The sequence below is a fragment of the Sceloporus undulatus genome, chromosome 4, assembly GCF_019175285.1.
Source record: "Sceloporus undulatus isolate JIND9_A2432 ecotype Alabama chromosome 4, SceUnd_v1.1, whole genome shotgun sequence".
Classification (NCBI taxonomy): Eukaryota; Metazoa; Chordata; class Lepidosauria; order Squamata; family Phrynosomatidae; genus Sceloporus; species Sceloporus undulatus.
Window position 1 is genome coordinate 122,658,679 of NC_056525.1, and position 23,902 is coordinate 122,682,580.

Genomic DNA, 23,902 nt, shown 5'->3' on the forward strand with positions numbered 1-23,902 from the left:
CTGAACCCACTATTTTAAAAACTGCAGTGAAACTTGCTGTCAAAGCACTTGGGAGAAATAAATCACCAGGAACAGATGACATACAAACAGATCTGCTACAAGCTACAGACATAGAATCCATTCAAATTTTAACTAAAATACAGAAAACAACATGGACTATAGACTGGTAATGTTATTCCCCAAGAAAAGGAACATAAGAGATTGCAGAACTATTGGACCATTGCATTTACCTCCCCTGCAAGCAAAGCAATGCTCAAAATTTTGCAAATGAGATTTTTACCATATATGGAGGAAGAAAGGCCAGATATCCAAGGTGGCTTTAGAAAAGGTACATGCACTGTGGATCACAGTTCAAATATACATTGAATAATGGAGCACAGCAAAAAAAATAATAATAAAAATCAGCCTGTACCCTACAAATGATAACAAACTTTTTGATTGTGTAGACCAGAGTTTCTCAACCTGTGCTCTAAGGAGCCCTTAGGGCTCTGCATGCACTTCCCAGGTGCTCCATGGCTACTAAACACTGAATGAAATTAGAGAATAAGAAACAAAAAAATAACTCTTTTCCTAAACACCATTAACTTGAAAGACATAGGGTAAGCCTCTTAGGGGCTCTGCCATAGAAACTGATTCTAAAAAGGGCTAGGCAAGTCAAAAAGGTTGGGAAGTCCTGGTGTAGATCATCATGAAAAAAATATGGACTGCTTTAAAAGAAATGAGTATGACATAACATTTGGCTGTCCTGATGTGCAATCCATGCACAGGACAAGAAACCACTAGCAGGACACAATACAGTCAGCCCTCTTTATCCAAGGTCATCCAGTGGGTTGCCATGGCCAGATGAGGATTTGAACCCTGATCTCCCAATGTCATAGTCCAACACTTAAATCACTACACTGAGATGTCTCTCAGGACGTCATACTATTAGCAGAAAAATAGTAAAGCCTTGGAATGACGACTGAGGAATGTCAAGGAAGAAAGTGCAAAAGCACACAGCAGACAATTTACATATCTTTAAAGTAGATGATGGGCTATTTGTGGATGAAAAAGTGAAAGATTTTCTATATCTTTGTTCAGTTATTAATCAAAATGAAGACTATTCAAGAAAACAGAAGATGACTAGGACTTGGCAGGGCAGCTAGAAGGAAGTAGATAAGATCCTCAAATAAAGATACATTGGCCTGTTACAGACAGGCCAAAATGAGCTGCTTCGAGTCACTTTGGAGGAATGGTATTTCAATGATACACGCGTCCTACAAGTCTGGAAGCTGCACTAAAGCTGCACTCCAGTCCTTAAGACTGGAGTGTGGCTTTGGTGCGACTTTTGGACTCTTAGGATGCATGCATCATTGAAATACCATACCTCCAAAGTGACTCGAAGCAGCTTTATTTTGGCCTGTCTGTAACAGGCCATTATTGAATACCAAAGTCATAGTATTTCTGATTTCTATGTATGGATGTGAAAGTGGGACAAGGAAGAATGCCGATAGGAAAAAAATCAACTTGTTTGAAATACAGGTGTTGGAGGAGATTTCTCCGGATACAATGGTCTGCTAAAAAGACAAATAAATGCATCTGAGAACAAATCAAGCCTGAACTCTCTTCTGATACAAGAATTACCAAACTGAGGTGACCATCCTTTGGCTATATCATGAGACAACATAACTCATTAGAAAAGAAAATAGAAGGCAAAGTAGAAGGCAGTAGGTAAAGATGAAGGCAACATTACAGGTGGACTGACTCAATTAAGGAAGCTATAGATTGTGCAGGGCTGTTAATGACAGGGTGCCTTGGAGGTCTCTTATCCATAGGGTTGCCATAAATCGAAAATGACTTGGTGACAATTACCAGAAACAACAATGAGATATCAGTGAACTGCATTACCCAGCAGCACAGACATGTCCTTTTAAAGATGGGACATGTTCTTTTAAGAGAACTGCCCCATGATGTAAAGTCGTCCAAAAATGTGTGCCTTTCCAAAGGTTACTCAGCAAACTTTATGGCCGTAGTATTAGAAACTGGGTCCCAATGGTTTGGGCCTGACAGTCTACCTAAATTAACAAGCTGCTAATACTCATGGAGACATGGCAAAAAGCTGGGATTCAGTTTCTTTTGTTTACGTAAGATAAACTTATAATCTTGGAAAGCAGAGGTGTGCAACTGTGGGGCTCCAGCTGTTTTTCCAGCTAGAACTCCCACTAGGCCTGGCCAGCCTAGGCCATATTTGGTGAAGGCGTGGGGTGAGACCAAAAACATCAGAAGGGCCACAAGTAACCTGCCGTTAAGAAAACAATTAGGTCCATAATTTTAGTCTTTCCCCCCCAAATATCTTGTTAAACTAAATATAAAAGTGGTGATTTACTGTATAGATATTTACTGATAAACCAATAAGGATATCATAATATTGTTCAAGTTCTGTATTTAAGTAATATATTACAGTGTATGTGGTACAAATTAACACAAAATTTACATTCCAGGTCTTTAATGTTTAATTGCCTTGAATCCTATGATGGGAGAAAGGTTGGATATAAATTATATAAATAAATTGGCTTTGATTTTTTTTTTAAATAAAGCTACTTTAGCTATGGCTCTAACCCCATCAACACAGCTGTTTACTGCACCCCAAACACCATTTACAAAATTGTCAGTGTTGGTGTTGAAAAGCCAAAGACACCGACACAATAGCAATACAGAACAAAGACTGTGCCACTAAAACATCCTGTTCATATTATGGTCACAAAAAACCCTACTCTTCCTCCTAGCAAGAGTGAAGGGTCTGGAAACCATGCCCTATGAGGAACGACTTAGGGAACTGGGGATGTTTAGCCTGGAGAAGAGAAGGCTAAGAGGTGATATGATAGCCCTGTTTAAATATTTGAAGGGATGTCTTATTGAGGAAGGAGCAAGCTTGTTTTCTGCTGCTCCAGAGACTAGGACTTGGAGCAATGGATGCAAGCTGCAGGAAAAGAGATTCCACCTCAACATTAGGAGGAACTTCCTGACAGTAAGGGCTGTTCGACAGTTGAACAAACTCCCTCGAAGTGTAGTGGAGTCTCCTTCCTTAGAGGTCTTCAAACAGAGGTTGGATGGCCATCTGTCGGAGATGCTTTGATTGTGATTTCCTGCATGGCAGAATGGGGTTGGACTGGATGGCCCTTGTGGTCTCTTCCAACTCTACGATTCTATGATTCTAGCATCCCTGGTTACATAGTCACCAAGTATTACCTATAGCATTCCTCTGATAGTATATCACCAATCAACTAGGTTTATATCGAACTCCCAGAGAGCCTTTACAGCAGCTGCTCTGAAACTGTGGAATGGTCTTCCAGAGGAGATCCGTCCTATTACCTCCTTGGGGGTGTTTAAGAGGGCACTTAAGACGGATCTCTTCCGGCGAGCTTACCCACCTGACCTTATGTAAGAAATACCTTCTGACCGTTGTCTAACTTTATTGCATTGCCACTTGATGATGAGTTAGTTTTTAAGATTAATTGTTATTAATTTTATTGATGTGTTTTTATATGCATTTTAAGTATTCATGTATGTATTTTAGTGGACTATAATCCCGCCTTGATCCATCTGGGATAGGTGGGAAAATATAAAGAAACTATTATTATTATTATTATTATTATTATTATTATTATTACATATGTAATCAATATGCCAAATATTTAATTCTTAATATTGCAGTAATGTTCTTCTTCCATGTTTTGTCACCACTTCCTCTTTTTAGAGAGATATTCTATCCAAATATTAGTTGTTGTTTTGGCTGCTGTGTGCTTTCAAGTTGTTTCCGACTTACGGCGACCATTAAGGTAACCCTGATTTTACAAGCTAAGCAAGATGAGCCCTGGGGATGGGAGACCACCAACTAATACCAGTTGCTGTGGGCTATATTTCAGAGGAAGGAACTGGTAAAACTATCTCTGAGTATTCCTTGCCTAAGAAAACCCTATGAAATCCATGGGGTCACCATAGATTGGCAAGTGACTTCAAAGCACATGTAAAAGGTGAACCTATTATGGGTTTTTCTTTGTTCAGAGGAGGTTTTGCCTTTACTTTCCTCTGAAGCTTAGACAGTGTTAATTGTCAAATATCACCCAGTATGTTTCCATGGCTGAGTGGGGGTTTCCCCTGGGTCTCCAACGTTGCAGTCCAACGTTCAAACCACTACACCACACTGGCTCCATCAAACATCAGTGCTACCCCTAAATAAAAGCAACTTATACAGACATTTGCTTTTTCTGTATTTGCAGTAGAAATTTATTTTTGCACGCTGATTGGGAGCATACATATATATGATTCCCTTCTCAAGAATCCAAGTGTAAATTCCAGGATGCTAGATAAAGCTGGAACACACATGATTACTTGCTAAGATTCAAATCTCTGTATGGCAAAACATTTTAAAGCTAATGTATATTTTAAAACTTCTCACGTATTTGGGAGGACTCTGCTTTCATTTGAGAAAACGTATGATGTAAGAACAGACAGAAAAAATATTGCAACTTAGCGGCAAATGCCTCCTTCACATATATGAACCCAATTAGAATGAAGCAGAATACCTGACTATAAACAGATTTGATAATGACATTAGTTTTAGATCATAAAATCATGGAGTTGGAAGAGAGCACAAGGGCCATCCAATCCAACTTCCTGCCATGCAGGAACTCTCAATCAAAACATACCCGACAGATGTCCATCCATTTTTTACAAATTCAGAACATGCAAAATAGATATCCATGCTTAAAAGAGGTAACAGAAATTAACTTTTATTTACATGGAGAACATGTTGTCCTCCAAAGCAAGTGTTCTGTACTTTTGTTCACATTATTCCACCGATCTCTTATATGGATGGGCGTGGACAGCTTTCTGAATGGCTTTAGGACAGGATCAAGCCCCTCCACCAAGAGTCCACATTTGCTCCAAATAATCTAGCTTGCATGTGTCTGTGTTTGTGTCTTCAAGCTGTGACTTGTGGCAACTCTGAATTTCATAGGGTCTTCTTAGTCAAGAAATACTTAGAGATGGTTTTGTCAGTTCCTTCCTCTAAAATAGTCCCTGGTATTCATTGGTCTCACACCCTAGTACAAACCAGGCCTGACCCTCCTTAGCTTCCAAGATCAGACAGGATCTGGTACCTTAGGGTATTTAGCCCCCCTAAAGGTCTCACACTCACAAAAGCCTCTGCAAGTATAACTGTACCACCAGCAACACACCCCAGAATATGCTTTTCCAGATGCAGGATACAGGTAGCCTTAGGTCTAAGGCCCCTTTGCTGAGAGGACACATGAGCCTGAAACTGGCATAACTAGTCTTCAGAAACATACAAACCCAATGTGCAGGTAGCATACATTTGCTCCTTCTCCGCACACCCCACAACCAGCAGGGAGGTATTTTTTGAACACAGAGAGATAGCATGCTACACACACAAAAGTAAATCTGCTCCTGTGCTTTGGAAAAGATGGCTGATCCGCTGCTTCATGCAAACACACCCCTGCACTTAGGAGTGCACTGAACAGTACAAATAAAAACAACAAGGAAAACCTATTAATAAGCATGTCCAGGTAGGATCAGACTGTTCAATACTAAAGAAATGCCTACTATGGAGGAAATGTCTACAGAAGAAAGATACAGTGGTATTTGCTGGGGTTTGATCCCAGGATCCCAGGACCCCTCGTGGATGCCAAAATCCATGGTTGCCCAAGTCCCATTAAATACAAGGGCAGAGTAAAATGGTGCCCCTTATATAAAATGGCAAAAATCAAGCATTGCTTATTGGAATTTATATGTTTGTTTTTTCAATATCTGCAAGCCATGGATGCTTGAATCTGTGGATAACAAAAATCAATGAAGAGGGAGGGCCGACTGTGCCTACTAACAGGGAGAGAGATGAATATTTTCACACAAGGGGACGAGCAAAGGATGCATACGCTCCTGGTAGAAAATCTGTGATATGTTTACAACGTTGAGAAATGGAAAGATGTTATAATTAGAGGAATGCCTCAAAGGAATAACAGGCAGGAAAGCAATCAAAACGGCAACAGGACGCTGCAGCAAGATGAAGCTGTTGATACAAGGCTTATTAGAAACTGAATCCAAATCCACCAAACCCAAAGAAAGGCGTAGAGAAGCAGGATGCTCAAACCGTGGGGGAAGCAAGCACACTGCAGAAAGACCTTATATACTTGTCTATAAAGTCAACCTCATGTATCAGTCGAGGGCAGCAAACGTAACTGTCTGTGCTCACACTAAAGGCTGGATGGATGAGAGAATAGAGGGGGGTCAGTGCTTCCAGGATGGATTACATTCTTGCCTTTCAACAGGGGATGGTTCCTGTTGTTCAGTAACAGTACAGTACTTACACTGACCCTTGGATAAGTCGACTCAGGCTTTTAGGGTCAATTCTTTGACTAAAATTTCTAGACATATACGTGAGCATATGCAGTAATCGGGTTCGAGACCACTTTAACTGCCCTAGGCAAATCTGGGAGCTGTAGTGTTTGTGTCAGTGCCACAACGAGCTACACTTCCTAGTATTCCCTAGCACTTAGTTGAAGCAGTCTCAAAATGGATTACAGTATATGCCCATGTATAAGTCTAGAAATGAGGGTTAAAAATGGACCCAAACAACCTGTGTCGCCTCGTCCACGGGTCAATAATCCACAGACTGGGTTGTCTCTGCAGTGTGTTTTGGTCCGTTGGATGGTTTTCCGAAATCGCCACCACGCCCACAAAGATCTCTCTCTCTCTCTCTCTCTCTCTCTCTCTCTGTTGCCCAGATCTTGCCCCAGGAGCAAGGCATGCAAATCCTTTTCAAAGCCCAGGAGGCAAATAAAGACAAACAAGGGCACCGTTAGCAGCAGCAAACCCAACAAGGACAGTTATGAACAGTCAATGCCCCCTTCAAATGGTGCCCTTTGATTGATTTTGGACCGCAACTCCCAGAAGCCTCAGCCACGCTGGGCAATAGCCGGGGATTCTGGGATCTGGAGTCCAAGGTCTCAGCATCAATTGAGAAGCACTGGTTCAAACATTGAAGGGGGCTGTCTATCAATAAGGAGACATTGGGTCTTCCTTCCTAAGCTCCATCCTTTCCCAAACACACTCATAACCCTAAAGCGGTTTCAAACTGGGTTATTCCTGCAGTGTGTTTGTTGTTATGATGATGATGATGAGCCCTGAGCCAAAAAGCCCTCTGGGATCTGTCATCCCTGCAGTGTGCAAAACCTAAGGGAGGGAAACACAGCCTCCTCCTCCTCCTCCTTTCCCAGCCGCAGAGAGAGCGGCCTTTGTGCCCTTCAGCAACAAAGGAGAGAAGGCGCCCCTCTCTGGACGCATCCACACTGCTGGGATAACCCGGTTTGGTCCCGCTTTATCTCTTTGTCCAGCTCTCTGCTATGGAATTCTGGGAGTTGGAGTTTGTTGTGGGTCCAAAGGCCCCACAACAAACTCCAACTCCCAGAATTCCATAGCCTTGAGCCACACAAAGCGTTAAAGCGGTACCAAACCGGGTTATCTCCCCGGAGTGACTGCACTACCTCATACTGGATGTACTGCTTCCTCCACTCCGGGGTGATGTGAGCGGAGAGGTGCTCGGCGAACTTCATCTTGCCACTGCCTTCCTCTCCTTCTTCTTCTCCTCCTTCTCCTTCCTCAGCTTCGCTTCTGAAGGCGGCAACGGTTCAGCGCCGCCGCCCACTGCGGCCCCTCTGCCTCCGTTGCTGCTGCTGCCGCCACCGCTTCTCCTTCTTCAGCAGCAGCAGCGGCCACCTCCGCCGCCATCTTCCCTCAACCCCTTCCCACCCGCCCACCCGACTGACGTCATCGCTATTGGCCACGCCCAGCCCCTCAAGCAACGCACGCCCTTCACCACGCCCTCATTGGCTGCTCCAGAGACACGCCCACTAGGGCCCTCCTGAGGCGGCTTCCTTTGGAGCAGTGGTCACCCCAAACTGTGCTCTTGGACTTCAGCTCCCAGCGTCCCAGGCTATTGGCCAATACGGCTGAGGCTTCTGGGAAATGGAGTCCAAAGTATCTTAAAGGGCACCGTTTGGGGACCATTGACTTATATACTGCTTCGTACTGCACTGAGGAGTCTCTAAGCCAGTGGTCCCCAAACTGTGCTCTTAAAGTCATTTTGGACTCCAACTCCCAGAATCCCAGGCTATGGACCAATATGGTTGAGGCTTCTGGGAGATGGAGTCCAAAGTCTCTTAAAGGGCACAGTTTGGGGACCACTGGCTTATATACTGCTTCATACTCCACTGAGGAGTCTCTAAGCCAGTGGTCCCCAAACTGTGCTCTTTGAGGGGATTTTGGACTCCAGCTCACAGCATCCCAGGCTATTGGCCACCGTGACTGAGGCTTCTGGGAGCTGTAGTCCAAAAACTCTTGAAGGGCACACTTTGGGGACCACTGATTCATATACTGCTTCATACTGCACTAAGCAGTCTTTATATACTGCTTCATGCTGCACTGAGGAGTCTCTAAGCCAGTGGTCCCCAAACTGTGCTCTTAAAGTCATTTGGGACTCCAGCTCCCAGAATCCCAGGGAAATATGGCTGAGGCTTCTGGGAGATGGAGTCCAAAGTCTCTTAAAGGGCACACTTTGGGGACCACTGGCTTATATACTGCTTCATGCTGCACTGAGGAGTCTCTAAACCAGTGGTCCCCAGACTATGCTCTTTGGGAGACTGGGGACTCCACCTCCCAGGATCTGAGACTATTGTCCCCCCCCCCCATGTATAATGGTATATGAATTGATGTTTGGAGATTGTAAGGAACTAATAGGGATGACAAGTTTCTTCTGAGGGGGCTTCCCATTGCCATTCTCTGAGGCTGAGACAGTGTGACTCAACCAAGGCTACCCAGTGGGTTTTCATGGCCGAGGTGGGATTCGAACCCTGGCCTCCCAGTGTCCTAGTAGCCCATTGTTTCCCAAATTTTAATCCTCCAGATGTTTTGGACTTCAAGGCCCAGAATTCTTGATCGCTGGCCCAATTGGCTAGGGCTTCTGGGAGCTGAAGTCCAAAACACCTGGAGGACCAAAGTTGGGAAACACTGTCCGAGTCCAACGCTCAAACCACTACGCCACGCTCGCTTTTGGTATCAGAGATACCAAAATTGGTATTGGAGAAATGAAGGCCCTCATCCTGGTACTGGAGACCAGGGTTCAAATCTCTGCTGAGCCATGAAACCCACTGGGTGAGCATGGGCAAGTCAAGCCTCAGAGGATGGCAATGGCAAACCCCCCTGAACAAAGTTTGCCCAGAAGGGTCGTCACAAGTCGGGCATGACTTGAAGGCACACAACAACAATAGATTTTACACAGCCACACCATTTCTGTTCTATTTATTTTCTCACACAATATATATATATATATATATATATATATATATATATATATACACACACACACACACACACACACAGTATATATATATGGTGCTTGAGATTCCAATATCGATTTTAGGGTGATACCTTTATTAGACCAAAACAAAGGTCATAGTACAAGGAAAGATAAGCTTCTTAAGGTAAGCTAAACCAAGGTGGAGAGCAGGCAGAAGGCATGTGTGCCTGGTTCCTGTATTTTTAGAGATCATTCAGCTTAGCCTCAAACGGGAGATGGGCTGGTTTCAGGTTTCATCTTGACCTGAGAAGAAAGGGTTGATCCCAAATTTATTTGCATATAGACATACACACCAGAAATGGAAAGGGCAGCTCTCAAAGAACTAGAAAAGATCTTGAAGAGTAAAGATATGCAACTAAGCACTACAGTTAGAATCATCCAAGCCACTGTATTCACCATCACTATGTACAGATGTGAGAGCTGGACAGTGAAGAAGGCAGGTAAGAGGAAAATCAACTCATTTGAGATGTGGTGATGGAGAAGAGTGGTGAGGATACCAGAGACAACCAAAAAGACAAACAAATGGGTCCTAGAACAGGTCAAATCTCCTTGGAAGCCATGACCAAACTGAGGTTGTTGTGCTTTGGCAACATCATGAGAAGGAGAGAGTCATTAGAAAAAGTAATGATGCTGGGAAAGGTGAAAGCAGTAGAAAGGAAAATTGCATGCCAGATGGATGGACGCAATCAGGGAGGTCACAGGCATGAATTTTGAGGACATGAGCAAAGCAGTGGAGGACAAGGAGTCTTGGAGGTGTTTCGTGCATAGATAGGGTCTCCATGAGTCAGGAGCAACTCAAGAACAGCTAACAAGAACACACACACTGGTGTGTGTTTGTGTGTATGATAGATGTTCAGCTCTTTTTGGGAACCTTCTCTATCCTGGGTGACACACACCTGGCATGCTCAATATTCACTTTTTATTTTCCCTTTGCAGCTCCCACATAATTACATATGGGATGTTCACAGCATACCAAGCTACTCTCCTATGCTTGGCCTATATAACATACAGTATTTCAGATAATGGATTAACATATTCATTTCTCTGGCTGGCTAAGGACAATTTCACATCACAGACTGATGAAGAGTGATTCCCACTGAGTTCAATGGGATTTATTCCTAAGTGTGCTTAAGACAGCAGCCATAAACAGAGCACAATCAAGAGCTTCCTGATTTAGTCTATAGAGTCATGGGGACACTGTTAAATGTACAAATGAGAAAGAAGACACCATGATGTGGTTGAATGAGGAAGATGGTTCTGATGTTGTTTCTGGACTGGGGTGCCTTCCAGATATGCTATCTATCAATCTATCTATCTATCTATCTATCTATCTATCTATCTATCTATCTATTTTATTTCTCCCAGAAAGGGACCCAAGGCGGCTCACAAAACATGTTACACTATAACATCCATCACTACCCCAGTGGGGATTATGGAAATCGTAGCCCAAAACATCTGAAGGGCACCAGGCTGAAGAAATCTGATGGAGTGTAAAAGGAGATATACATTTTCATCATGTCTGGAAAACTCAAGCAGAAAACAACTTGTAAATACCTTTACTTTTGCACTCAATTAGTAGGTGACCTGAAGACAAAGAGATATTTCAAATGTGATTAATAAAAACCACAGACTGAAATATTTCAGTCATCATGATCACCATCAATTAATGTGTATAGCACATGTTGAATGCCCAAAGCACTTTCCACAATTACCTTAGTAATCCTTAACATGATATTGTATTGTAGGTCAGTATTATCAGCCCCACATTGTGGGTGTTGCAGGAGAGAGAGCTAAGCCTCAAAAACAGTGACTCATCAAAGGCCAGTCAGCAAGATTACAACAGATGTCAACTGGGAACTTCTGGGTTATGGCTGTCTCTGGCCAACCAAACCTATTCTTACCATCCACCAGGACTAGAGGTACACTGCTGGAAGGACCCTCAAATCCCATAGGGTTAGAAGCTGTAGGGAACACATAAGACAACAAAGCAAAAATGGTGGGGAGGAAACATATCCCCTTGAAACATCACCAAAACCACCTACAAACTGGACTATGCCAGGTCTCACATTCACCCAGCACATGGAGGGAGCCTTTGGGAGGAAGAACCATCAGATGATCAGCACATGCCCATCACATTCCCCTGCATTGCAACATAAACCCACTCCACAACACACCACTTTCAGCAGCATTGCAGTGAGACGGAGAACTGTGCGATTAACATTTTGTTACAAACATCCCTATTGAAATTCAGCACCAGACTGGGAAAAACATGACATCCTCACGTTTGAGGGTTGGACAGGGAGCTGGAGAAGGAGAAATTGACCCCAATCTTGGCTCCCTGGTGTGGGATGGAAGGTTTGAGTCCCGCAGAGGGAAATGAGGCAACATGCATTTAGTATGCCTCCCCTCCACTCAAATAACAGGGGCAAAAGGGAGTTGTTTGGATGATTCAAATGCATTCTGCAAACACCACAAAACAGCTCCATAAGTGCTGCTCACTCTCAGGTGCAAACAGCAGCTAGATCCATCATTAGGTAATTCTGGCCCCAAACACACTGCAGAAATAATCCACTTTGAGACCACTTTAACTGCCCTGGCTCATTGCTAGGGAATCATGGGAATTGTCATTTGTTGTGACACCAGAGCTCTCTGACAGAGAAGGCTCAATGTCTCACAAAACTACATTTCCCAGAATTCCCTAGCACTGAGCCAGGGCAGTTAAAGCGGTCTCAAACCAGATGATTTCTGCAGTGTGTTTTGGACCTCTGTCTCCCCTACTCCTCCACCTGCATCAACAAATGCCAAATACAAGAAGCACAAGGAAAGACAGATGAACCCTAGTGCATCAAAATGACCCATATTTTATCTACAGGATCCCTGAAACAAATCCAGGATACAACACCACAGAAGGAAAGTGGGAGGACTGAGGGCGCCATGGAGCAAATGTTGGGTTTTACAATAAGGTAGCAAATCACTTGTTTGTTCGTTCTTTCTTTCCGAGGTTTTCTATATCAGGTGTCAAATTGGCTGTATGGACATTGGAAGTGGAGGGGGACACAGTTTACTGTTGTGTGTCAGGCAATAAGATGTCTTGGGACAGTCTTCAACAACTGGGACAATCAGAAGTGCTGGATGGGCCAACCAGACTTTATCTCCCCACCTCTTCCCTTGGCAACCCATGGCCAACCCCATCTTTATGCCGCGTCCCAGAAAGATTCTTGTTTCTCCACATCCCCTAAAACAAACAAACAAGCTTCATTTATATACCGCTTCATACCACCTAAGCAGTGTCTAAGCGGTTTACAACTGTAAGCTAATTTGCCCCCATCAATCTGGGTACTCATTTTAGCGACCTCGAAAGAATGCAAGACTGAGTCAAGCTTGAGCCCTTTTGCTGGTCTTGAACTCACAACCTTATGGTTTTGAGTGAGTGGCTGCAGTACAGGCATTTAACCACTGCGCCACTAGGGCTCTATTATTATCCATCCCTCTCCCTTTCATACACCAGCAACAGCATCCATCCTACTTGTCTACTTTGCCTCCCACAATCCAGGACACTGGTATGAACAGAGAGAAGGTCCACCACCACCCTGGGCCCTGCCTCCCGAGGACATGAAGCCAGATCCATCTAAGCTGTGGGGAAGCGAACCCTCCCAACAAAGGAACACTACACGTGGCAAAGTCAACACCTTTACTGTGTGGCTTATAGAATCAAGGAAACCTGAAGGGGGGGCACATGTAAAGCTACCAACCAGTCACCCCAGCAGTGCTCATGTACCATGGACAGTGGCTCAACAGACAGCAAGGTGGAGGTTCATTTAAGACATCAGTTCCATGCAAAGAACTTGTACATGTGTTCAATAGCTTTTACAGAACTTGTAAAGGAACAAGAGCCTGCCTGAAGCAAACAGTGTGGGGAACCCCACAGACAAACAGCCAGGAACATTGGCACAGAATGCGGTGTGTATCCCATGCCTCTGGGAGATGGGCCTGTGAAGAGTTAAGAGCAAGGGCAGATACAGAGGGAGAGGAATGAGGCCTAGGCAGCAGTTGGAGGACATACTCCTTGTATCTGTACACAGTTAATAGCAGGAATGGTACTCTCCAGGTGTCCAGTCAGTGTGTGTTGATATAATAATAATAATAATAATAATTATTATTATTATTATTATTATTATTATTATTAATTTGTATTTTCCCGCTTCTCCTAATGGATGAAAGCGAGATTACAACCAAAAATCTCCATACAATGGCAATCATATCTAAAATACACATCATAAAACATCAAACAGTATAAAATCTCATTACAGCAATCACAGGGCAGCGGTCAGGTTATGCCATTTTAACCAGAAGTAGGGTTTTCTATAGTTCTTTATAGAAGGTCAGGTGGGTAAGTCCACTGGAAGAGATCCATCTTTAATGCCTTCTTAAAGGTGTCTAAAGTCGTAATGAGAAGGATCTCTTCCGGCAGATTGTTCCATAACCAGGGGGCCAAAGCTGTGTATGCTCTTTTAGAAGTAGCTGATAATCTGATCTTTGGGTAGTCTAGTAAATGCTTCCCTGTTGCCCTGAGGGTGCAGGGCGGATTGTGTAGGGAGAGGCGTTCCCTCAAGTAACTCGGGCCCAAGCCAAGGGTCCAGAGATGGTGTAAAGCTGTTCTGTCAAAAAAAAAAAAAAAAAAAACAAGCATGAAAATGATCTGAATGGGTATGGGATTTGGTCATGCTACTGTTTCTGCCAACATCTTCACCTTGTGCTGTATGGCTACGTCATCTGTGTACCTTTGTTATGGAGGGTTGGCAACTGAGCAAATTCCACCCAGTTCATGCTGGTGACAGATCAAAAGCTTTGTTGATACTGTTGGGTTTTTAAGAGATCCAAAGGCCCTGAACTGACAGATTTCAAGGACACTTTTGTGTCCTTGGCCTCCATTCACTTGAGTATAAAATAGTCACGCTTTTTGTTATAAAAGCAGCTTAAAGTTTCCAGGGGGGAAAAATGCAAGTAAATGTTAATAGCTGGCAAGAAGATAGGTGTGAACTACATCTGACCAGCACATTTCAAACGTTTTTTGTAATTGTTGTGTGGAATTGTTTCCAACTTCTGGTGACCCTAAGGCAAACCTATCACAGGGTTTTCTTGCCAAGTTTTGTTCAGAGAAGTTTTGCCATTGCCTTACCGTGAAGCTGAGAGTGTGTGACTTCCCCAAGGTTACCCAGTGGGTTTCATGGTTGAGCAGGGAATCAAACCCTGGTCTCCAGAGTCATAGTCTGGCACTCAAACCACTAAGCCATTGTCAACTTTACCAGCCCATATTTATATGCTGTATTTTATTGCTGTTGTGATTGACTCTTTAAGCAGAGCATCATCCTCCATAAAAGATTTATACATCTCTTATTGCACAGGACAATTTTTCCAGTGGATTATGTCCTCAAATGGTTTAACTATTTGTTAATCCATCTAAGTAAAACCAAACTAAATCCAATCATTTTTATCTTTAATTTGAAACTCTCCTGTGCACTAGACTGTCAGAACTAACGCACACTCACACTCAGTACCACAAAAGACCATCTCCATCTCATTTCTTACTTTGCTGCATTTAAACAGTTCCTCTATCTTTAGGAACAAACAGTTCCCGCAGTTTGATGAAACGAGTGGCCAAAGAAAAGTGTTCTGCTGGCGTCACACACAAGCCCTCATATTTGGGCAGGGAATTTAGGACATAATCCTATACTCAAGATACACTAGCAGGAAAAGGGGAAAGCCCTACTTTGCACATTTGACTTGAGATACACCTTTGCCATAGAAAAAATGCCAGCATAATGTTGTGAATATGCTGGTGCTGTTCCAAGCTGGTTTACCTGCAGGGGGGATAGATCTTGCTGATGAAGGGACCAAAGCAAGGGAGCGATGGATACGTGCGAGATCCTATAAACCAGTAGTCCTCAAAGTGTGCTCTTTAAGGGAGTTTAGACTTCAGCTTCCAGAATCCCAGACCACTGGCCAACATGGCTGAGGCTTCTGGAAGCTGCAGTCCAAAATCTCTTAAAGTTTGGGGACCACTGCTATAAACTATCAGATTCTGATGCTGCACCCATCCGCAGCACCATAGCATGTCAAGACTGATTCAAAACTCAGTCAGATGCCAGGGAGCTCCCTGCTCCAATTTACAACATGCTTGTACACTTCTAGCACTGCCACACAGGGCTTTTTATTTGAGTTTCAGTTAATTGCTGTGAAATGTTATGCAATCCATATAACATGTCTGTGCTTTTCTAATTTGAGGTGTGGCATGGCTTAATTAAAATTGAGATTTGAAAAAAAAAAACCTTTACCACAGTGCTAATTATAAATAGCAGACATTACAAGCGCTAGATTGGGCATAATTGAGCAATCTATAGCCAGCGTGGTATAGTGGTTTGAGCATAGGATTATGACTCTGGAGAGCAGAGTTTGAATTCTGGCTGGGCCATGTAAACACACTGGGACTTGTACAAAGCTTATGCTGCCACCTTCTCTCTTTCAGTTAGTCTCAAAGGTGTTACAAGATTCCTTTGCATACTGATTTTCCAGACTAATGAGGCTATGTCTTTGAACAGTTAAGACTATGAGGCTTTTTTTGGGGGGAGCACACACACACATGCACAATCTGGCCTGAGTGAGTTACAACTGCCTAAGGCCTGTTACAGACTGCCAAAATAAAGCTGCTTCGGGTCTCTTTGGAGGTATGCTGTTTAAATGATGCATGGGTCCTAAGAGTCCGGAGGTCGCGCCAAAGCCACACTCCATTCCTAAGCACTGGAGTGCAGCTTTGGTGCAGCTTCCGGATTCTTAGGATGCATGCATCATTTAAACAGCATACCTCCAAAGAGACCCGACGCAGCTTTATTTTGGCAGTCTGTAACAGGCCAAAGCCCACAGATGAGCTACAACTGAGTAGACAGTCAGAACCTTAAAATGTGCACAGTTAGACCAGTATTATACCACTTTACTAACATGGTTCTATTTTAAGGATCTCTGGAGTTTGTTAGTGAGGTACTTGGAATTCTCTTCTAGAGAGTTCATTGCCCTGATATCCTTCCTGTTCACTGATTTAATCCCCAGTCCCTCATCTAGGAGTACCTTGGGAACTGAAGTTCTGAGTTGCGCAGAACTGGTTCAGTAAATTACAAATCCTCTCTTTAAATGCACTTCTGTGCTTCATGAAACCTGTGTTTAGATGACTTTTGGAGTTTATCACATGGGAGGCATCCCATGCAGAAATGGAATTTAAAGCAGGATTTAAGACAATCCTCCTAAACCTAAGAAGACACACAAAAGCGTGATTGATTTTCAGACACATCAGGGTTAATACAACATTAAGCTGGCTAGAAAGTCGGCAAAACATGATTCTTTTTACTTTTGGGATTTTCCGGAAGTAAAAAGAATCACGTTTTGTCGACTTTCCAGCAGGGTTAATGTTGCGTTAATGCACCTTAACAGCGACGTCGTCTGAAAATGAATGTTGTCTTTTGTGTGTCTTTTCTACTTTCTTTCTGGGTTAATGTTGGGCTAACTCATACGTCATCTGATAATAAATCTGCTTTTGTGGGGTTTTTTCACTTTAAATCCTGTTTTTGCATGGGATCCCTCCTATGTGACAAACTTTGAGAGAGAATTAGTAAAACAGCAAAGATTTTTACTGAACTTGCTATTCTTAGGTCGCACTATCCTACTTCATTACATAAAGGGGCATACGTTTTATTTTGTTGGCACTGAACACAAAAACAAAATCACTCAATAATGGGAGCAGAAATAAGATTCATCTGCAAAAACGCAACTGCCATTCCGTCTGATTTGTGAGTAAAACAATCTCCTTGTCTTGGCATTTACCTATCTGGAACAGCAGATTAGCTTGTGCAAGACTAGTTCACAATGTTATCTGTTTATTGTATTTGTTGAAAACATTTTAATGAATTATGACTGACTGCCCTTCAACACAAAACTTAGAATCAGCAGTTCAAGAGGGACCGACCTTAGCCAGAACTAAAACCTTATCGTTGCCTAAGACACACTTCCTGAACAGGGAGGGTTATTTTGCTATGTTATTTTTTTTTTTTACAAAGAGAAACCTGGGCCAGGGGAAAAAAATCACAATCTCATGGAAATTAATAGGGGAGGGGGAAGCCACGGTGACTTTCACAGATCAAATGTAGACATTAAGCTTGAAAGGGAAACCATACAAAATTACCACTAATAAATATAAAAAGACGGAAGTCACTGTATATAACAGTGACAGCAATGCCTTGCTGCCGGATTAGAAAGAGAACACGGAGGGTTTCCTGAGTGCTTATTCAGATCTCCCTGCTGCTGGAGAAAATGACTTCCTCTTTAGTCTAAATATGAGTCTCTGGCCCTCGGTGTTGCTTTTATCTCCAGTTCTCCATCACTCTCCCTTGATACAAGTCAAGAAACCCCACCTACCCTTCTTAGTGCAAACGGCAACATAAGCTTTGGCAGAATTCTCTTTTTGAGCGTAACAGTTGCACACACTTCTATTTACCTGTTTTGTTTGGCTCACAGAGGGAGGGAATAACTGGAATGCACAACCAGAGTAAAAGCTTTGCCAAAGGGAGTATTGCTATTCTAGGTGGAGAGGGTTTTAAAACAAACCCTTTGCTGGTGTCATCAGTTGTGGCTGAGGATGTCTGTTTCAGTTCAGCACTGAATCTATTCTGGGCCTTAGTCTGGAGCCCTGTCCCCAGAGTAGACTAGGTCCCCCATTGACTAGGGGGTCACCAGGCACCAATGGCTACCACAGCTCATGTGAGAGCAATGCACTGGGGGAAACAGCTATTGATTTTTCATTCCTTAACCATTTCAAAGCGTTGATGGTACCCTGCCTCTAAATAAATTAAATAAATAAATAAATATGTTATTGGGGCCCTAACCATGTTTACATGGAAGCAAGTCCATTGATTTCAGTATTATTATTTTTTCATTACAAGTCTTCTTAGCATTGCAGTACCCCTTTTTATTAGATTAGAATAACCCCATACACTAGAGTTAGGAAACATTCGATCCTCCAGAAACTTTGGCTTGCAGCACTCAGCATGGCCAATAATAAGGGAATGTAGGAGTTGTGGTCTAAAACATTTGAAGGGCCAAAGTTTCCCCACCTTGATACCTTACATCAAGCAGCTGGCTTTTCAGCATCCATAAATCTTATCCAAGAAATTCTCCTTCCAGTACAGCCAGTTGTAGCCTCTTCAGCATATGTGCATTTTCTTTCCATTGACATCCCTTCCATTCACTCAACAAGCTTCTAATTAACTCCCTAAACTCGAAACTGAGAGGAGAGACTGATACCTGCATATTCGCTGATGAAGTTTCTGATATAATTTAACAATCCTTTCCCTAGTAACAGTGGGATGAAAATGACCACATAGCACAGATTTCGTATACACATTCCTATTATTCCCCCCACCAAGAGTTTTCATTGTAATTCTCAGTTGTACAGTTTCTCCATTGCCAGATACCTTAATTGCGTTTTAAATTTTAAACAGTGAATCACTAGAAAGTGGATTCTTAAGAGTAATTTTATTTTCCAGAGATTTCACAAAGCAGGGGGAACAAACTGTTATAGCTGCAAAAGAGAGAGAGAGAGAGAGAGAAAATATACAGTGAGAGTGGGGGGTCATTTGTCATACATGGAAACATATGAAGGTATCTGTGACATTACTGACATTACTGATTTTTAGCCAATGGTACTTGACAAACATAAATGGGTCGTTTCCAGTCCAGAGGTATCCTCATTCCTAAAAATATTTTAAAAAGGATGAGAAAGAGAAAGAGCAGGAGACAGGAGTGGATGATCATGATGGAAGAAAAAATATTTTTAAAGATGCCATGTTGTAGTTTGATATTACTCTCTTGTGTCTCAGGCTTGGAAAGTCTGAAAACTACAGACTTATTGTGACAACGTTGGTGAGTGGTGACATGGAGAGGGAGACAAAGTTCCTCAGTTAGGGAAGGCCATTTTCTCTAATGGTCAATTCTTTAGGGCTTTTAAAATTTGTTTCCACTGCTAAAGATACTCTCAAAGACTCCATTGATGCTCTCCAACAAGTATTTGTCAACATTTCTGGTATGAGAGAAAACACTCTAGAACATGAACCACTTTCCTGACAAGTCATACAAAGCTGACAGTGCTATAAGGGCAGCGATGCCAGAAAAATATACTATGGCATTCTTAACAGAATGGCAGTATATCATGCTTAAGGATAAATATTTTTTGCAAACATGAACATGTACTGAGTCATAGTGTTTCTCCATCTAGCGCAATGTTGTCTACATAAACTGACATCTCTTGGCTATTTCAGACTGGGCCACATTCAGTCATTCTTGGAGACACCAAGATCTTTTGTATGCAAAGCATGGAAACACTGAGCTACATCCCTCCCAAATCACAAATTTCAACAGCCTAATGCAATTTGGATGGCTGAGCGTAAGACACTAGCCCTTATTAGATGAGTGTGGAACTGGGGGTCTTCTGCATTGGGCGATTCGAATTCGCGTTATTTCACAAAGTACTGTCATACCTGGGAGTCCTTCCGCATTGGCAGGATTCAAATTGGCCAATCTGCATTCGCGCGAAGTGCATTCAGTGCAGAATGTTTTGTCACACCGGTGCTCAACATGAGGATTGGCCGATTCGTATCGGCCGCCTCGCACATGCTCAGTGGTGCCCTGCATGGGTTGCGACCTTAAACCCTTCCGGGGTGAAAGGGGAGGTCCCGTCATGACAGCCCGGTAAACAGCTGGAGAGCCAGCTCATGCACATTAACAATCGCGATACAATGTGCCCGTTACTGTTTCCTCTCTACATTCCTGCTTGGTTTTAACGTTACCATGACCTTCCCTTGCAACAAATTAGCAATGCCCAGTTCTGCGTGTGTGTGTGTGAGTATGTCTTTGGGGGGGGGGGGGGAGGAGCAGTTCCAGCGGCTGTCAAAGAGGCTGGATGGCCATCTAAGTCAATGGGGATGCTTTGATTAAGAGTTCCTCCTCCTCCTCCCGGCTTGGGATCCAGCCTGGGCTGCATCCCAGGCTGGGAACAGGCGCGGGGCCGCTAGAATCGCGGCGATCGCCGCCGTTCCAACGGCCTCCTCCTCCTTCTCCCGGCTTGAGAGGCAGCCTAGGCTGGCTCCCAAGCCGGGAGGAGGAGGCTGCTGGAACCGCGATTCCAGCGGCCCCCGCGCCTCTTCCCTGCCTGGGATGCAGCCAGGGATGCCTCTCAAGCCGGGAGGAGGAGGAGGAGGCCGCTGGAACCGCCCCCCCCCCCCCCCCCCCGGAAACGGCAAGAGGAAAGACCCACCGGAAGTAAAAATTGGAATCTGGGGGTCTTGCGATGGAATTCAGGACTGGGTAGTCACACCAGACCCATTCGCACTGAGATCGAACAGAGCCCCAATCCAGGATATCGCCAATCCCTTTATCAGCGCACTGGCCAACACGCTCCAAAAAGAGGAGCCAGTACGCATTCAGTTCGGCAGCTCACGCATTCACGTGAGTGCGGATTGGGCCATTCGAATGCTGGTATGATGGTATTGTGCGAAATAACGCGAATTCGAATCGCCCAGTGCAGAAGACCCCCAGTTCCACACTCATCTGATAAGGGCTACTGCTCTACAATGTGTCAGATCCCTGGTCCACTTAAACCAGTATTCTCCAGCAGACTTGACCATGGATCCTCTGAGTTTCAGGATGACAAGCTGTAAGCAACTGTAGTTGATACTTAATACGTAATGAATAATGGTTACTGACATCACCAGGCTGCCTGCCTTCACAAAGGCTCCTTGCCTTCAGTTTAGTTGCCTGTTCCAGTTACCTGCTCCAGCCTAGTTGCTTGTGGAAAGACCTGCCAAAGTAGGGGGGGGGGATAAGTTAAATCATCAATATGAGCAAAACATTCCATGTGCTTATGGTGCTACTACTACCTTTGTGTGATATACAGAAGTGCTGTCGAAGGACTGTTGTTTCTTTACAAGTTCATGTCCTGAATCTTACTGCCTCCATCTGTCCCAGTTTGACAGGGACAGCCCTGATTATTCCTCTGTTGTCTCACTTTTTCATCTGCTTTTAAAATGACCCTGTTTCTCTCTCCTGTTCCTTTGTTATTATTAACAGAACCAAGTCTGCCTTGATTTATGGTGACCCTATGGATGAGACATCTCCAAGCCTCTCTATCCTCAACCATAGGCCCATGGCCTCCCAGACTGAATCTATCCATTTGGCATGCAGTCTTCCTCTCTTTCTCCTGCCTTCTATCTTTCCTAGCATTATTGTCTTTTCTAATGAGTTGTGCCTTCTCATGATGTGGCCAAAGTACAACTGCCCCAGGTTAATCATATTGGCTTCCAGTGAGAGTTTAGGCTTGATCTGATCTAGTATCCATTTGTTTGTCTTTTTGGTTGTCCATTGCATCCTCAGCAATCTTCTCCAGCACTCTTCTCCAGCACGCCACACCTCAAATGAGTTTATTTTCTTTCTGTCGGCTTTCTTCACTGTCCAGCTCTAACATCCATACATGATGATGGGGGATATAATGGCTTGGAATAGCTTTAGTGCTCTGTTGTACAGTGCACCTGTGCCAAGCTCGGACTTGCTATCCGCAGTTTGAACTTCCGCAGACAGCAAGCCCTGGCTTTGTCAATGGGTGCACGCACACATGGTGGCACAAGCAGGACAGTGTGCCTATTGAGAAGAACGGGACTTAAAGTCCCACATTTTTTTACTATCCATGGGAGGATCCGGAATGTATCCCCCACAGATAGCAAGGACACACTGTATATTTTTGCACTTTAGGATCTTGTTTAGTTATTTCATTCCCATTCCTAGCCTTCTTCTTATGTCTTGACTGCAGTTTCTGTTCTGTTCAGTGAAATCCTGTTCCTGCTTTCTACTGCATTCCTACTGCCATAGTTGAATGCTATGGAATTCCGGGATTTGTAGTTTTGTGACATATTTAGCCTTTTCTGTGGTGCCATGACAGACTACAAATCTCAAGATTCCATGGGATGGAATCATGACAGTAAAAGTATTATCAAACTGCATTAATTCTGCAGTGTGGCAGCAGCCTGAGTTCAAAGTGCAAAAGTAGTTGTATTCAGCTGGGAGAGAGGAGAGGCAGGGCAAAATGTTAACCTATCCCTGTAGGTTCAGACAAAAAGAAACTATTCTTCTATTCTGTCTGTTCTTCTTCCTTAATAGTTCTTGCCATCTTGGCCATACACTGATGTAGTTTGGCCATATGTATCCTGCTTTTCGCATGTGAAATGCTGGAGCCCATAGTGTGCCAAGTAAAACATACATGGCACTTAGATGGAGTACCATTCTTCAGAATATTGGATTTCAGCGACCTGAATCTTTTGCAGTACCACTGAGAGCTCCTAAACCAGCCACCTCTTGCTTCCACCAGAATACTAACGCTTCAATGAATGGCTTTTAAAATTCTGCCCCAAACAAACAACAGAGGTGAATAGTATTTTTTATTAGGACAGCTCAGGTGTAACAAATGGTATGAACTTTTGCACTCTCCAGAACTCTCCATCAGGCACAAGTATATAATAATTAAGGAGTGAAACAGTTAATGATTTCTCTCCGTTCCCACCAACTAGAGCACTGGCTAAGCAGTGTTTGTTGCCTTTTTTGAAACTCATGGGCTCCTGAGTTGGTTAGAGCAGAGGCAGGGGGCAATATGACAGTATCTGTATAAGCAAAGCTGGAGATTAAATTTAGTTAGCAAAATAATAATAAAAATCAATTGAAGGCAAATTGTGAGTGCTATCTAGTGGTTTCAGGTAGCTGGACTTATCGTTGTGGGGCAACCTGCCTTGAGTGTTGAAAATCTTTTCCCTCTGATGGTAAATCTTCTGATGAGCATCTGTGATACTTTACATAGCAAATTAAAAGCAAGTTGTTTTATTTTTCTTAATAAGATGGACAAAAGTACCCTTCTCTGATAAGTGACAAACTGATTGTAGCGATCACCTTGACACCTTGACAGGCCTAACAATGCATGACCTGAAATGCATGTTTGAAAAAAGGGTGCTTAACATTGTTGGTTTCATTTTGAAGGAAAATAAGGGGGAAAAAAGACATTATAAAGTAAGCAGAAAGAGAAATATTTTTTCCTTTCTCCTGGCCCTTTGGCAGAGGCTAGAAAGAAACAAGGAATGTGTGTGTGGGGGGGGGATCTCCAGCCAGGAAAGCACCCCCAAGTCTTTCTCCCTTAATGGTGACCCTTCTGTAAGCCTACTATTTCTGGGGATGGGCATGGGAGCATATGAACTGCCATGGATCCCTTTCTGGGAGAAAGGCAGCACAGAAATGAAATGAAATAAAGAAAAGGTAGCAGTTGATGCCCCTGCCACCTCCTCCTCCTGTCTTGCTCATCTTCTGTGGTCACCAAGCAAGAGAGGATGGGGCACAAAGTACTCCCTAGACAAA

The 23,902-nt window shown here is 43.5% G+C and overlaps 1 protein-coding gene across 1 annotated transcript in view; it reads right to left on the reverse strand.

The window, feature by feature from the left end:
- Positions 1 to 7,793, reverse strand: part of XPR1 (xenotropic and polytropic retrovirus receptor 1) — a 123,666-nt gene extending 115,873 nt beyond the window's left edge. The window contains exon 1 of the mRNA XM_042461593.1: positions 7,542 to 7,793. Within this exon, the coding sequence (XP_042317527.1) occupies positions 7,542 to 7,610 (69 nt within the window). The 5' untranslated portion in view covers positions 7,611 to 7,793. The remainder of the gene's footprint in view (positions 1 to 7,541) is intronic.
- Between the last annotated feature and the right edge of the window lie 16,109 nt (positions 7,794 to 23,902).